The 15,354-nt window shown below is 48.7% G+C and overlaps 1 protein-coding gene across 1 annotated transcript in view; it reads right to left on the bottom strand.

Moving 5' to 3' along the window:
• Positions 1 to 15,354, bottom strand: part of LOC137322632 (protein Atg16l2) — a 60,528-nt gene that overhangs the window by 41,617 nt on the left and 3,557 nt on the right. The window contains exons 2-3 of the mRNA XM_067985539.1: positions 12,776 to 12,854; positions 2,727 to 2,828 (exon numbers count right to left, since the gene is read on the bottom strand). Coding sequence (XP_067841640.1) covers positions 2,727 to 2,828; positions 12,776 to 12,854 — 181 coding nt within the window. The remainder of the gene's footprint in view (positions 1 to 2,726; positions 2,829 to 12,775; positions 12,855 to 15,354) is intronic.

The following is a 15,354-nucleotide window of genomic DNA, read 5'->3' as shown; positions in this document are numbered from 1 at the left end:
TGTGGGAGCGAGTTCCACATTCTCACCACTCTCGTGGGAACAGAAGTTTCTCCTGAATTCGCCTAGTCTGGGATTTATTGGTGACTATCTTATATTATTGCCCCTAGTTTCTTGTCTCCCCACAAGTGGAAATAGCGTCTCTACGTCTACCCTATCAAACACTTTCATAGTTTTAAAGGCCTCCATCAGGTCACCCCACAGTCTTTTTTCTGGAGAAAAGAGCCCCAGCCTGTTCAATTTTTCCTGATAGTTATAACCTCTCAGTTCTGGTATCATCCTAGTAAATCTTTTTTGCACCTTCTCCAATGCCTCTATATCCTTTTCATAATATGGAGACCAGGACTGTGCACTGTACTCCAAGTGTGGTCTAACCAAGGTTCTATACAAGTTTAACATAACTTCTGCTTTTCAATTCTATCCCTCCAGAAATGAACCCCAATGCTTGCTTTGCTTTGCTTTTATATGGCCTTATTAACCTGCGTTGCTACTTTTAGTGATTTGTGTATCTGTTACCCCTAGATGCCTTTGTTCCTCTCCCCATTTAGACTCTTATTATCCAAGCAGTATGTGGCCTCCTTATTCTTCCTACTAAAATGCACCACCTCACACTTATCTATATTGAAGTTCATTTGCCAATTACAATGCCCATTCTGCAAGGTGGGGTTATATATTTTGTTCCTGTATTTTGTCGCAGTCTTCCTCAGTATGAACCTACCACCTCCCCGTAGAATCATAGAAAGGTTACAGCATGGAAGGAGGCCATTCGGCCCATCAAGTGCACGCTGGCTCTCTGCAAGAGCAATCCAGCTACTCCCACTCCCCCCGCCCTATCCCCGTAGCCTGCACATTTTTCCTTACAAGTACTTATCCAGTTCCCTTTTGAAGGCCATGACTGAATCTGCCTCCATCACCCCCTCGTGCAGTGCATTCCAGATCCTTACCACTCGCTGTGCTAAAAAAGTTTTTCCTCATGTCACCTTTGGTTCTTTTGCCAATCACCTTAAATCTAAGTCCTCTGGTTCTTGACTCTTCCGCCAATGGGAACAGTTTCTCTCTATCTACTCTGTCCAGAACCTTCATGATTTTGAATACCTCTATCAAATCTCCTCTCAAACCGTCTCCTGTTCCAAGGAAAACAATCCAGCTTCTCCAGTCTATCCACGTAACTGAAGTCCTCATCCCTAGAATCATTCTATGTAAATCTCCTCTGCACCCTCTCTCAGGCCTTCACATCCTTCCTAAAGTGCAGTGCCCAGAACTGGACACAATACTCCAGTTGTGGCCGAACTAATGTTTTATACAGGTTCATCATGACTTCCTTACTTTTTGTACTCTATGCCTCTATTTATAAAGCTCAGGATCCCGTATGCTTTTTTTAACCCACTTCTCAACCTGCCCTGCCACCTTCAACAATTTGTGAACATATACCCCCAGATCTCTCTGTTTCCTGTACCCCTTTTAGAGTTGTGCCCTCTAGTTTATATTGCCTCTCCTTGTTCTTCCTACCAAAATGTGTCACCTTGAATTTTCTGCAATTAAATTTCATCTGCCACGTGTCTGCCCATTCCACCAGCCTGTCTATATCCTCTTGAAGTCTATCACTATCCTCCTCACTGTTTACTACACTTCCAAGTTTTGTGTCATCTGCACATTTGAAATTGTGCCCTGTACACCCAAGTCCAAGTCATTAATATACGTCAAGAAAAGCAGTGGTCCCAGCACCAACCCCTGGGGAACACCACTGTACACCTCCCTCCGGTCCAAAAACCAACTGTTTACCACTACTCTCTGTTTCCTGTCATTTGACCAATTCTGTATCCATGTTGCTACTGTAAACGCCTTTTGATAGTCCATATACACCACATCAACTGCATTGCCCTCATCGACCCTCTCTGTTACATCATCAAAAAACTCTATCAGGTTAGTTTAACACGATTTGCCTTTAACAAATCCGTGCTGGCTTTCCCTAATCAATCCACACCCGTCCAAGTGACTGTTAATTCTGTCCCGGATTATCGTTTCTAAAAGTTTCCCCACCACTGAGGTTAAACTGACTGGCCTGTAGTTGCTGGGTTTATCCTTACACCCTTTTTTGAGCACTTGCAATTCTCCAGTCCTCTGGCACCACCCCTGTATCTACAGATGTTTGGAAGATTATGGCCAGTACCTCCGCAATTTCCACCCTTACTTCCCTCAGCAACTAGGATGCATCCCATCCGAAACCGGGTAACTTGTCTACTTTAAGTACAGCTAGACTTTCCAGTACCTCCTCTTTATCAATTTTTAGCCCATCCAGTATCTCAACTATATCTTCCTTTACTGAGACTCTGGCAGCATCTTCTTCCTTGGTAAAGACAGATGCAAAGTCCTCATTTAGTACCTCGGCCTCTGCCTCCATGTGTAGATCTCCTTTATGGTCCCTAATCGGCCCCACCCCTCCTCTTACTACCCGTTTACTGTTTACATGCCTGTAGAAGACTTTTGGATTCCCTTTTATGTTGGTCGCCAGTCTATTCTCATACTCTCTCTCTGCCCCTCTTATTTCCTTTTTCACTTCCCCTCTGAACTTTCTATATTCCAGCCTGGTCCTCACTTGTGTTATCAGCCTGACATCTGTCATATGGCCCTTTTTTCCATTTCATCTTACTCAATATCTCTATGGTCTTATGTAGCGAGAGGGCGAGCGAGGCAGCGAGCGAGTGAGTGCGAGCGAGGGAAAGATTAACCTGTGATAAATACTCACCTCCCCGTTTGCTTGATGCAGCTTTGTCAGTTTTTCTTGGTGTTTAATCTGTAATTTTGCCACATTCTCGGGTTCAGGAGGCGGACTGGGAAACAACCAGACAAAACAACATGTGAGATCACTGGTGCGACCGCTGCCTGGCATTGGGTGACTAAATCCCGGCTTTACCACCAGTTTAACTCGCAGCAATCCGTTCTCTCAGGTCCAATCCTGACATTGTCATTAAACCTGCTGACAAGGGCGGTGCTGTTGTTGTTTGCGGGAGGCTGAACGCCAACCCTCCGACACCTCCTCCTACCTCCCCCCCCCCCATTTGTCAACCCCAGTCCATCACCGGCATCTCCACATCATTCCTCCCTCCCCCCTGGACCACGACCCCCACCGCCGAACATCAAGACATCGCTTCCCAGACCATCACTGACCTCATCTCCTCTGGAGATCTTCCCTCCAACCTCATAGACCCCCAGCCCCTCACAGCCCTGCTTCTACCTCCTTCCCCAGATCCACAAACAGGGCTGCCCCGGGAGACCCATCGTTTCAGCCTGTTCTTGCCCCACGGAACTTATTTCCTCCTATCGCGACTGTATTTTTCCCCTCCCCTTGTCCAGTCTCTTCCGACCTACACCTGCGACCCTTCTGACACCCTCCGCCACTTTTAACAGTTTCCAGTTCCCCGGCTGTAACCGTCCCCTTTTCACCCTGGACGTCCAGTCCGTCTACACCTCCATCCCCCACGAGGACAGCCTGCGGGCCCTCTGCTTCTTCCTTGAACAGAGGCCCAACCAGTCCCTATCCACCATCACCCTCCTCCGTCTGGCTGAACTTTTTCTTACGTTGAACAACTTCTCCTTTGACTCCACTCACTTCCTCCAAAGAAAAGGTGTCGCTATGGGAACCCGTATGGGTCCCAGCTATGCCTGCCTTTTTATGGGTTACATGGAACATTCTTTGTTCCAGTCCTACTCAGGTCCCCTCCCTCACCTCTTTTCCCGGTGCACTGATGCTTCCTGCTCTCACCCCAAACTGAAAAGTTTCAAAAACTTTGCTTCCAATTTCCACCCTTCCCTCACCTTCACATGGTCCATCTCCAACTCTTCCCTTCCTCGACTTCTCTATCTCCATTTCTGGGGATAGACTGTCAACCAATATTTATTATAAGCCCACCGACTCCCACAGCTACCTTGATTACACTTCCTCACATCCCACTTCCTGTAAGGACTCCATTCCCTTCTCCATCACATCTATTCTGACGATTCCACCTTCCATACCAGTGCTTCCGATATATCTTCCTTTTTCCTCAACCGAGGATTCCCCTCCACTGCAGTTGACAGGGCCCTCGACCGTGTCCATCCTGTTTCCCGCACTTCTGCCCTCACCCCCTCCCTTCCCTCCCAGAACCATGATAGGTTCCCCCTTCTCCTCACCTTCCACCCCACCAGCCTCCACATTCAACATAATCCGCCATTTCCGCCACCTCCAGCGCGATCCCACTACCAATCACATCTCCCCCCCCCCCCCCCCTCCCCTTTCAGCATTCCAAAGGGACTGTTCCCTCCGCGACACCCTGGTCCACTCTTCCATCACCCCCAACACCGGGCCTCCTCCCCACGGCACCTTCCCGTGCGAGCGCAGGAGATGCAACACCTGCCCCTTCACCTCCTCCCTTCCCACCGTCCTGGACCCCAAACACTCCTTCCTGGTGTAACTTGTACTTCTTTCAGTTTATTATCCTGTATCCCTGCTCACAATGCGGTCTCCTCTACATTGGGGAGACCAAACACAGACTGGGCGATCGCTTTGTTGAACACCTCCGCTCTGTCCGCAAGTGTGACCCTGACCTGCCGGTCACTTGCCATTTTAATTCCCACTCCCACTCTGACCTCGGCCTCTTGCACTGTTCCAATGAAGCTCAATGTAAGCTCGAGGATCAGCACCTCATCTTTCGATTAGACACTTTACAACCTTCCGGACTCAACACTGATTTCAATAACTTCAGATCAGAACCACTGCTCCCATTTTTCTCAGTCAGCCAGTGCTGGTAATGGTTCTGCTGCTGCCATTTACAGCTACTCCTGACCAATCTTTTGTTTCTTAACCCGTCCCATTACCGCCCTCCTTGCCTCGCACCATCATCCCTTTTGTCATTTAATCACTCGTGCCCTCCACCCTATCACAGACCTTCCCCTTTTGTTCTTTCCTCCCCCTCCCCTTTCCCTGCCTCTGTACTTGCTCAAAAACTTTAACTCTTTCAACATCTTCCAGTTCTGACGAAAGGTCCTCAAACTGAAACATTGGGGCTGATTTTCGGATGGCCGAGCGGGTGAGTTGGAGGCGGGGGGGCTCCTAAAACGGCGGAATCCCGGAGCGGGTTCGGAGCCCGGCTCCAACCCGCTGACTTCCGGGTTTCCCAGTGACGTGTTCAGGTGCGCGCGCAGCTCCCGAATGCGGAACTCCCACCGACAATTAAAGCCGGCGGGATGCTGCTTTAGATAGTTAGTCAGATAGTTGAGGTACTTGAGAGACCTCATTGAGTGGAGATTTTGGCAGAGGTGAAATTTTGAAGGATCCTCAGCGTGTTTCCTGTGCTGTGGGAAACACTCCCTGTTGGAGCAGACGTGTTTCAGCCAGCAGCTGGTGAGAGAGGCAAAGGATTATTTGACAGGTGGGGAGAAAACGTAATTTATTGCAGCAGGGACACTCTGTCACTTCAGACAAAGTTTTGGCTGCAACACCTTTTTCTTTCCACTCAAAATTATTAATTTATACCCTAAACTCTGCTGTGCAAACACATTTACCTACTTTGCGGACCCCTCAAACTCACACCGTCAGGATGGGGGAGCGCCATAACTGCGTTCATCACTTCATCCGAGGACGAACAACATCACCAGCCTTGCCAGGCACGCCGTCCACCTCCGCCACGTGGAGCTCCACAACACAGTGCTGCACCACAGGCACCTGCACAAAACAGTCGTGCAACTACACATACACCCACTGTAGGGTGACCCAATGGGTGGCATCAAGTGTGGGTGTTCATGGTGAACCTCATGAAACGAACTTATTACACAAGCCAGTCAAGAATGGGCAAGACGTGACAGTAGTGTTGACAATATTATTATTTAATGTGCCATTAACAAAAATCAAATATAAATAAAAAAACATGACAAACCGTCAAACACCCTTGTGCATCCCCTTTGTGCTCACAAAACCTTTGCCTTTCGCTTCCGAATACTCCTACATGGTGCTTCCCCTGTGGCTGCAGCAGAGGTAGTGGCAGGTTGCTCTTGTTCATGCCCTGACCGATGAGATGCTTTGGGCCTACGCTCTCTGGGTTTCGGTGCCCGTGAGGGCCCCTCCAAAGACTGCTCCACCTGCACCTGTGCAGGGGCAGACTCAGCCACCTGGAGAGGAGGCAGCATTGCGGGTACTGGTTGAGAGGGGGGCAACGGGTGAGACGTGGGGGCGCTTTGAGTGGCGTCCCCACTTCCATGTCCCCTTTTGCCATCTTCCCTCCCCTGGGCCAGGCCCACATCACTACTACCACCCTGCTGGACGACAGTTTGGAGGACACATGTGAAGCCTTGTAAGGCCAGTGCTAGTGTATCTGCCTGCCTGTTTAAGGCGGCAGATAGTTGCTCACCCTGAGTCCGAGGGGCCGTTGTCAGGGCCTCAACGGACTCATTGGTGAGCCGTGCTTGAAGCTCGATGGAGGCTAGCCTTCCCTCCATCGCAGACATTCCTGCACTTACCCGCGACACTATCTCAAGAGATGCCTTCATGTCTCTGTAACAGTATCTCAGAGATTCCCTCCTGTACCTGTGCCACCATTCCACTCATGCAGGAGTTGGACTCCTCCATCCTCTGCCCGATTGTGGAGAGTGCGCGTGGCACCTGTTCCAGCACCTCGCAAATATGCTACTGCCCCTCGATCATTCTCCTTTTAAAGGATGGCCCCCAGGATTCAGCATCTGTGTCCAGCTGAGCAGAGCCTGGAGAGGAGTGCTCCCACCGACACGGACTCTCCACAGCTGCCCCTGCCACCAGTGTCTGCTCGTGCTCATGTGTGCGGTGACTCACTATGTGCAACCCCAACTAACTGAGGACGGGGACCCACCGAGGTGTGTGTATCTGCGCTGGTGGATGGCTCGCTCAGATGTGACGGTGCACCCTCAGAGGCCGGCAGGTCCTCTGAGGAATCGCCCTCCGCCGTCACGGCGGTCGCTGAAGGCCCTGTAAGAGAACGGAAGGCAATATTAAGCACGATGACAGATGTTGAGGTGCTGAAGATGGCAAGGCATGTTAACATCATTTGCTATTGTGAGTGCTGAATGTTAAAGTTCTGTCACCAGATGTTTGTCGGGTGCCAGTCTCAGCGTCCCTGACGGACAGGCACTCGAGGGTGCGGCTTAGTTCCAGAGCCTCCTGCTCCGTGTCCGTGAGGACGACCAGATGTTGCGGCCCCCTCCGGTCTTCACCCTCTCCCACGTATTCTGGGCTCTCTCCTCCTATAAGGGGAGAAAGTAGAGAGATGTGAGTGAGGGATGGTGACGTGGCCAACCACTGAATGCATTGGTTTGGGTGAGGCTGACCGTGAAAGAGATACATCAGAGGGTGAGTATGAGGCAGAGCCATGACATTGTATGAGGATTGGGTTGAGTGGTAGTGGTGGGATGAGTACTGGGGAGGTGAGTAAGTGCAGGGTAAGTTGAGGATGAGCTTTGAGTGGGTGTGAGGAGTGATGCGATAGAGTAGTGTTGGCAGTGCAGAAGGAGATGTGGGGTGGGGGCAGTGATGTGGAAGACAGAGTGTAGGAGAATGAGTAAGTGTACTCACTTTGGCTGACCTGGTTAGGTCATTGAAGCACTTCCTGCACTGGATCCAGGTGTGGGAGACGTTGCTGCTGCTGGTGACCTCCTCTGCCACCTCGAGCCAGGCCTTCTTGGTGGCAGAGACAGGCCACTTCCTCCCGTCCACCAGGTAGAATATCTCCCTCCTCCTCCTCACTCCATCCAGTAGGACCTGGAGTGAGGCATCGGTAAATCTGGGGGCAGCCTTTCCCCCGGTCTGCTCCATTTCGGGTGTTTGCTCCAGGAGCAGCATTGGGGGACTGCCCCTTTAAATAGGGCTCCTCCAGCTGACAGCCTGTGATGCGGGTGCGCAGTCCGCCCGCTGCGCAGGTTGACGACAGGAAACCCGGAAGCCACGGTAACTGCCGTCAATTTACCCGCGATCGCGTGGGGAACGGACCAATTTCACGGGGCGGGTTACCCACGCGCCCAGTCGCCCCCCCCCGACCCCCGCTGCCATCCCACCTCCCTGGTAATATCGGGGCAGTTAACCCTTTCTCTCTCCACAGACGCTGCCTCACTTGCTGAGCTTCTCCAGCATTTTCTGGTTTTATTTCAGATTTCCAGCAGCCGCAGTATTTTGCTTCTGCTTTGGCACAGTCGGCTCGCTCCCCATTTTTGTTTAACCTTCTGCGCTCCCCCCCTCCCCAGCTCCTCCCGTTACTCCCCACGGTCTCAACAAATGGCATCTCCATCCCGTGTATGAGTATAGAGAGAGACCAAAACCACGGCCAAAGTACCAAAAAAAAAAGGGAGAAAGAGATCAGAAAAAGATAGAGAGCAAAGGGGTAGAGAGAGAAAGAGATGAAGAGAGGGAGAAAATGAAAGATGAAGAGAGAGAGGGAGGGACGGAGGGGGGAGAGAGGGGGTGGGAGGGAGAAAGAGAGTGAAAAATAGCGGGACAGCAACAAAAAGAGAGGAAAAGGAGAGAGGGAAAGAGAAAAAAGAAATTATGGAGAAAAAGAGAAAAGCTGAGAAACACAGTGAAAGAAAGAGTGATGGTGAGCAACGGGAAAGAGAGAGGAAAATGTGGGGAGTGGAGAGAGATGAAAGTAAAGGGAAGAAAGAGAGAACTGAAGAATGGGGAGAGACAAAAGCTCGGGGGGGGGGGGAATAGGAGGGGGAGAGGAATGGAGAAAGAGGTGAGAGAGAGCATGAGAAACACAGGTGGTGTAGAGGAGAGAGAAAACCCAAAAATACAGAGGGTGAGTGAAAAAACAGGAATAAGAGAGAAAAACAGACATTGAGGAGAAGGACAGAAGAACAGTGGGTGTGAGAGAGAGAGAGAGAGAGAGAGAGAGAGGGAGGACAGTAGCAGAGAGATAAACCAAAATGAAGAGACTTTGTTTTTGCTTCTATGCACAAGACAGTCACAAACCCAACAATCAAACCAATCTTCGCTGCCCGAGAGCCAGCACAGTAAAGGCACCACCTGATCTAGTAATAGGCCACAGAGACCAGGAGGTGTCCAGTTTCATATATTGAATAAGCTAATCTCACCCACCATGGCAGTGGGAGCGTATTAATTGGCACCAAAGCCCCTGGGATAGGGAGGGGAAAAACTGAGTCTGGGTTCTCGCACTTTATCATTAACTAATTAACCCAACTGGGACAACAGTGCAAAGACTGGGCGGGGACAGAACTGTGACCTCGTCTTTTACCCATCCCTCCAACACAGTCAAATAGCCTGCTGACTTTCACAGTCTGTTTAATCTCCTTCCACAGCCCGTGTACACTCTCCCCTATCATGGAGGGTGATTTTAACCCACGGGAACGGATGGGTTGGGGGCGGGTGGGAGTTGAAAATAGTTGTTTTTTGGGGTTGCAACTGCAAAATTTTCGGACTTTGCGTTCCCAGTGGGAAACCTGTACTTTTACCCACCGACGTTAAACCCGGAAATAAAGCCGGGTTGCTGTCGTGACCCAAAAAACTACTATTTTCAACTCCCACCCACCCCCAGCCCACCCGTTCTTGGGGGTTAAAATCACCCCCATGGACTCTCCCCACCTATTTAATCTCCCCCCAGAGCCCATGTACACACTCCCCTATCACGGACTCTCCCCACCCATTTAATCTCCCCCACAGCCCATGAACACTCTCCCCTATCACAGACTCTCCCCACCCATTTAATCCCCTCCCACAGCCCATGTACACACTCCCCTATCATGGACTCTCCCCACCCATTTAATCCCCTCCCACAGCCCACGTACACTCTCCCCTATCATATTCCATCTGCCAAATTTTTGCCCATTCGCTTAACCTGTCGATATTCCTTTGCAGACACTTTGTGTCCTCATCACAACTTGCTTTTCCACCTATCTTTGTATCATCAACAAATTTGACCACAAGACACTCTGTTCCTTCATCCAAGTCATTGATATATATTGTAAATAGTTGAGGCCCCAGCACTGATCCCTGCGGCACCCCACTAGTTACAGATTGCCATTTTGAAAATGACCCTTTTATCCCGACTCTTTGTTTTCTGTGAGTTAGCCAATCCTCTATCCATGCCAGTATATTACCCCCAACACCATGAGCTCTTATCTTGTTCAGTAATCTTTTATGTGGCACCTTATCGAATGCCTTTTGCAAATCCAAATATACTGCATCCATTGGTTCCCCTTTATCCACCCTGCCCATTACTTCCTCAAAGTCCAGAACAAGGGGGCAGAACCTTAAAATTAGAGCCAGGCCGTTCAGGGGTGATGTCAGGAAGCACTTCTTCACACAAAGGGGAGTGGAAATCTGGAACTCTCTCCCCCAAAAAGCTGTTGAGGCCGGGGGTCAATTGAAAATTTCAAAACTGGGATTGTTAGATTTTTATTAAGCAAGGGTATTAATCATGAATCATAGAATGATACGGCACAGAAGACGACCATTCAGCCCATCGTGCCTGTGCCGGCTCTTTGAAAGAGCTATCCAATTAGTCCCACTCCCCCTGCTCTTTCCCCATAGCCCTATTAATTTTCCCCTTCAAGTATTTATCCAATTCTCCTTTTGAAAGTTATTATTGAATCTGCTTCCACCGCCCTTTCAGGCAGTGAATTCCAGATCATAACAAGTCACTGCGTTAAAAAACTATTTTCCTCATCTCACTTCTGTTTTTTTTGCCAATTACCTTAAATCTGTGTTCTCTGGTTACTGACTCTTCTGCCACTGGAAACAGTTTCTCCTTATTTACTTTATCAAAACCCCTCATGATTTTGGACACCTCTATAAAATCTCCTCTTAACCTTCTCTGCTCTAAGGAGAACAATCCCAGCTTCTCCAGTCTCTCCACATAACTGAAGTCCCTCATCCCTGGTACCATTCTAGTAAATCTCCTCTGAACCCTCTCCAAGGCCTTGACATCCTTCCTAAAGTGCGGTGCCCAGAATTAAGGGTTAAGGAACCAAGGCAGGTAGATGGAATTAAGCCACAGATCAGCCATGATCTCAATGAACGGCGGAAGAGTCTCGAGGGGCTAAATGGCCATCTCCTGTCCCTACCTTAGGGAGGTTAGGGAGGAAATTGCGGGTCCCCTAGCAGAGATATTTGAATCATCCACCGCTACAGGTGAGGTGCCTGAAGATTGGAGGGTAGCAAATGTTGTGCCTTTGTTTAAGAAGGGCGGCAGGGAAAAGCCTGGGAACTACAGACCAGTGAGCCTGACATCTGTAGTGGGTAAGTTGTTAGAGGGTATTCTGAGGGACAGGATCTACAGGCATTTGGAGAGGCAGGGACTAATTAGGAACAGTCAGCATGGTTTTGTGAGAGGAAAATCATGTCTCACGAATTTGATTGAGTTTTTTGAAGGGGTAACCAAGAAGATAGATGAGGGCTGTGCAGTAGACGTGGTCTACATGGACTTCAGCAAAGCATTTGACAAGGTACCGCATGGTAGGTTGTTACATAAGGTTAAATCTCATGGGATCCAAGGTGAGGTAGCCAATTGGATACAAAATTGGCTTGACGACAGAAGACAGAGGGTGGTTGTCGAGGGTTGTTTTTCAAACTGGATGCCTGTGTCCAGCGGTGTGCCTCAGGGATCGGTGCTGGGTCCGCTGTTATTTGTTATTTATATTAATGATTTGGATGAGAATTTAGGAGGCATGGTTAGTAAGTTTGCAGATGACACCAAGATTGGTGGCATTGTGGACAGTGAAGAAGGTTATCTAGGATTGCAACGGGATCTTGATAAATTGGGCCAGTGGGCCGATGAATGGCAGATGGAGTTTAATTTAGATAAATGTGAGGTGATGCATTTTGGTAGATCGAATCGGGCCAGGACCTACTCCGTTAATGGTAGGGCGTTGGGGAGAGTTATAGAACAAAGAGATCTAGGAGTACAGATTCATAGCTCCTTGAAAGTGGAGTCACAGGTGGATAGGGTGGTGAAGAAGGCATTCAGCATGCTTGGTTTCATTGGTCAGAACATTGAATGCAGGAGTTGGGATGTCTTGTTGAAGTTGTACAGGGCATTGGTGAGGCCACACTTGGAGTACTGTGTACAGTTCTGGTCACCCTATTATAGAAAGGATATTATTAAACTAGAAAGAGTGCAGAAAAGATTTACTAGGATGCTACCGGGACTTGATGGTTTGACTTACAGGGAGAGGTTAGACAGACTGGGACTTTTTTCCCTGGAGAGTAGGAGGTTAAGGGGTGATCTTATAGAAGTCTATAAAATAATGAGGGGCATAGATAAGGTCGATAGTCAAAATCTTTTCCCAAAGGTAGGGGAGTCTATAACGAGGGGGCACAGATTTAAGGTGAGAGGGGAGAGATACAAAAGGATCCAGAGGGGCAATTTTTTCACTCAAAGGGTGGTGAGTGTCTGGAACGAGCTGCCAGAGGCAGTAGTAGAGGCGGGTACAATTTTGTCTTTTAAAAAGCATTTGGACAGTTACATGGGGAAGATGGGTATCGAGGGATATGGGCCAAGTGCAGGCAATTGGGACTAGCTTAGTGGTATAAACTGGGCGACATGGACATGTTGGGCCGAAGGGCCTGTTTCCATGTTGTAACTTCTATGATTCTATGATTCTATACCTTCCTAACGTCTCCAGAATTTGGAGCCAACTTGGCATCACAAGTTGGAAGAAGGGCAAGTTACCTTGGTGTGGAGAAAACATCACTACGAAGGCCGCGGTGAATTTCAACCTTTAATCATCATACATCTTGGTTAAGAAAGAAATTCCATGTTACCTGGGAGCTGAGAGCAAGTGGGGGTCACAATTGTCCCTCCAAAGTTGAACCATGTTGGATTTCTCCAGAAGCTGGTTGTCTATTGGCGAAAGGGAAGCAAAACAATCAGTTCTGAGGTACAGGTGTAGTAACATTATGGCTTGGTTAAACCGAGGCCCCGTCTGCCCTCTCCGGTGGACGTAAAAGATCCCAAGGCGTTATTTTGAAGACAAGCAGAGGAGTTCTTCCCGGTGCCCTGGCCCAATATTTATCCCTCAACCTACACCTAAAACAGATTATCTGGTCATTTATCACATTGCTGTTTGTGGGATCTTACTGTGCATAAATTGGCTGCCACTTCTCCTACATTACAACAGTGACTACACTTCAAAAGTACTTCATTGGTTGTAAAGGTACTTTGGGACGTCCTGAGGTTGTGAAAGGCGCTATAGAAATGTAAGTGCTTTCTTTCTTTCTCAGCACCTGTTTATGCCGGAGGCTAAAAAGAAAGAGGAAGAAGTGTGTTTCTAAAGTGGCTTTCACTTTTTTCGCATGATTCCACAGTGTTCAACTCCATTCACAGCGCCTCCAATAATGAAGCAGCCCATGCCAATCTATAGCAAGACCTGGACAACATCCATACGTGGGCTGACAAGTGACAAGTAACATAAGTGCCAAATAATGACCATCGCCAATAAGAAAAGGCCCAACCATTTCCCGCTGACCTTCAGTGTCACCATCACCGAGTCCCCCACCATCAACATCCTGAAGGTCACCATTGGCCGGAAGCTGAACTGGACCAGTCACATCAACACTGTGGCTACAAGAGCAGGGCAGGAGCTGGTAACTTTACAACGAGTAGCTCATCTCATGACCTGTCAAAGCCTCTCCACGAAGAGAGCCTCATAAGACAAGAGAGGTTCTGTTAAGCTTGTATCGAACCTTGGTTAGACCACACTGGGCGTACTGAGCTCAGTTCTAGTCTCCATATTATAAAAACAATGTAGAGGCACTGGAGAAGGTGCAAAAAAGATTTACTAGGATGATATCAGAACTAAGAGGTTATAACGATCAAGAAAGGCTGAACAGGCTGGGGCTCTTTTCTCTAGAAAAGAGAAGTCTGTGGGGTGACCTGATGGAGGTCGTTAAAATTATGAAAGCAGTTCAATTGGGTAGACAGAGAGAAGATGTTTCCACTTGTGGGGGAGACCAGAACTAGGGGCCATAAATATAAGATAGTCACTAATAAATCCAATTGGGAATTCAGGAGAAACTTCTTTACCCAGAGAGTGGTGAGAATGTGGAACTCGCTCCCACAAGGAGTAGTTGAGGTGAATAGTGTAGATACATTTAAGGGGAAGCTGGATAAACACATGAGGGAGAAAGGAATAGAAGGATATGCTGATAGGGTGAGATGAAATAGGGAGGGAGGAGGCTGGTGTGGAGCATAAACACCGGCATAGACCAGTTGGGCCGAATGGCCTGTTTCTGTGCTGTAATTTCTATTTACTTTCTGAAGGACTCAACTTTCGGGTGTAACGGAATACTCATTATCCACCTGGATGGGTGCAGCCTCAACAATACTCAAGAGGCTCGACTCCACTCAGTGCAGAGCATTTGTTTGATCAGTGCCCCCGTCACTGGACTCAACATTCCCTCCCTCCCTCCCTCACCGGCACACTGTGTACCAACTTACAGGATGCCCTGCAGCAACTCGCCACGGTCACTTCAACAACACTTCCCAAACCCGTGACCTCGACCACCGAGAAGGACAAGAGCAGCAATGTGTGGGAACGCCGTCATCTCCAAGTTCCCCTCCATGTCACACACCATCCTGACGTGGGACATATATATCGGCCGTTCCTTCATCATCGCTGGGTCAAAATCCTGGAATTCCTGACCTAACATCAACTTTTTGGAATGTGGAACTTGCTACCACAAGGAGTAGTTGAGGCGAATAACAGAGATGTATTTAAGGGGGAAACTAGAAAAGTACATGAGGGAGAAAGGAATATGTTGATAGGGTGAAATGAGGTTGGTAGAACGGGCCTATACTCAATGGAGTTTAGAAGAATGAGAGGTGATCTCATTGAAACATAGAAGATCATGATGTAGATTATTATAAGATCATTACAGGGTAGATGCTGAGAGATTGTTTCCCATGGCTAGAAAGTCTAGAACGAGGGGGACATCGTCGCAGGATAAGGGATCGGCCATTTAAGACTGAGACGAGGAGGAATTTCTTCACTCAAGGGGTTGTGAATCTTTGGAATTCTCTACCCCAGAGGGCTGTGGATGCTCAGTCTTTGAATATATTCAAGACTGAGATCGATAGATTTTTGGACTCTAGTGGAATCAAGGGACATGGGGATCGGGCGGGAAAGTAGAGTTGAGGTCGAAGATCAGCCATGATCTGATTGAATGGTGGAGCAGGCTCGAAGGGCCGAATGGCCTACTCCTGCTCCTATTTCTTATGTTCTTACGTAAGGCGAGAGGAGGCTAATGTGCAGCATAAGCACCAGCATCGACCAGATGGGCCGAATGGCCTGTTTCTGCGCCTTAAATACGATTTAATGGGAGCACCTTCACCACATGGACTG

The sequence above is a fragment of the Heptranchias perlo genome, chromosome 6, assembly GCF_035084215.1.
Source record: "Heptranchias perlo isolate sHepPer1 chromosome 6, sHepPer1.hap1, whole genome shotgun sequence".
Lineage (NCBI taxonomy): Eukaryota > Metazoa > Chordata > Chondrichthyes > Hexanchiformes > Hexanchidae > Heptranchias > Heptranchias perlo.
This window is presented reverse-complemented; position numbering and strand designations above follow the sequence as displayed.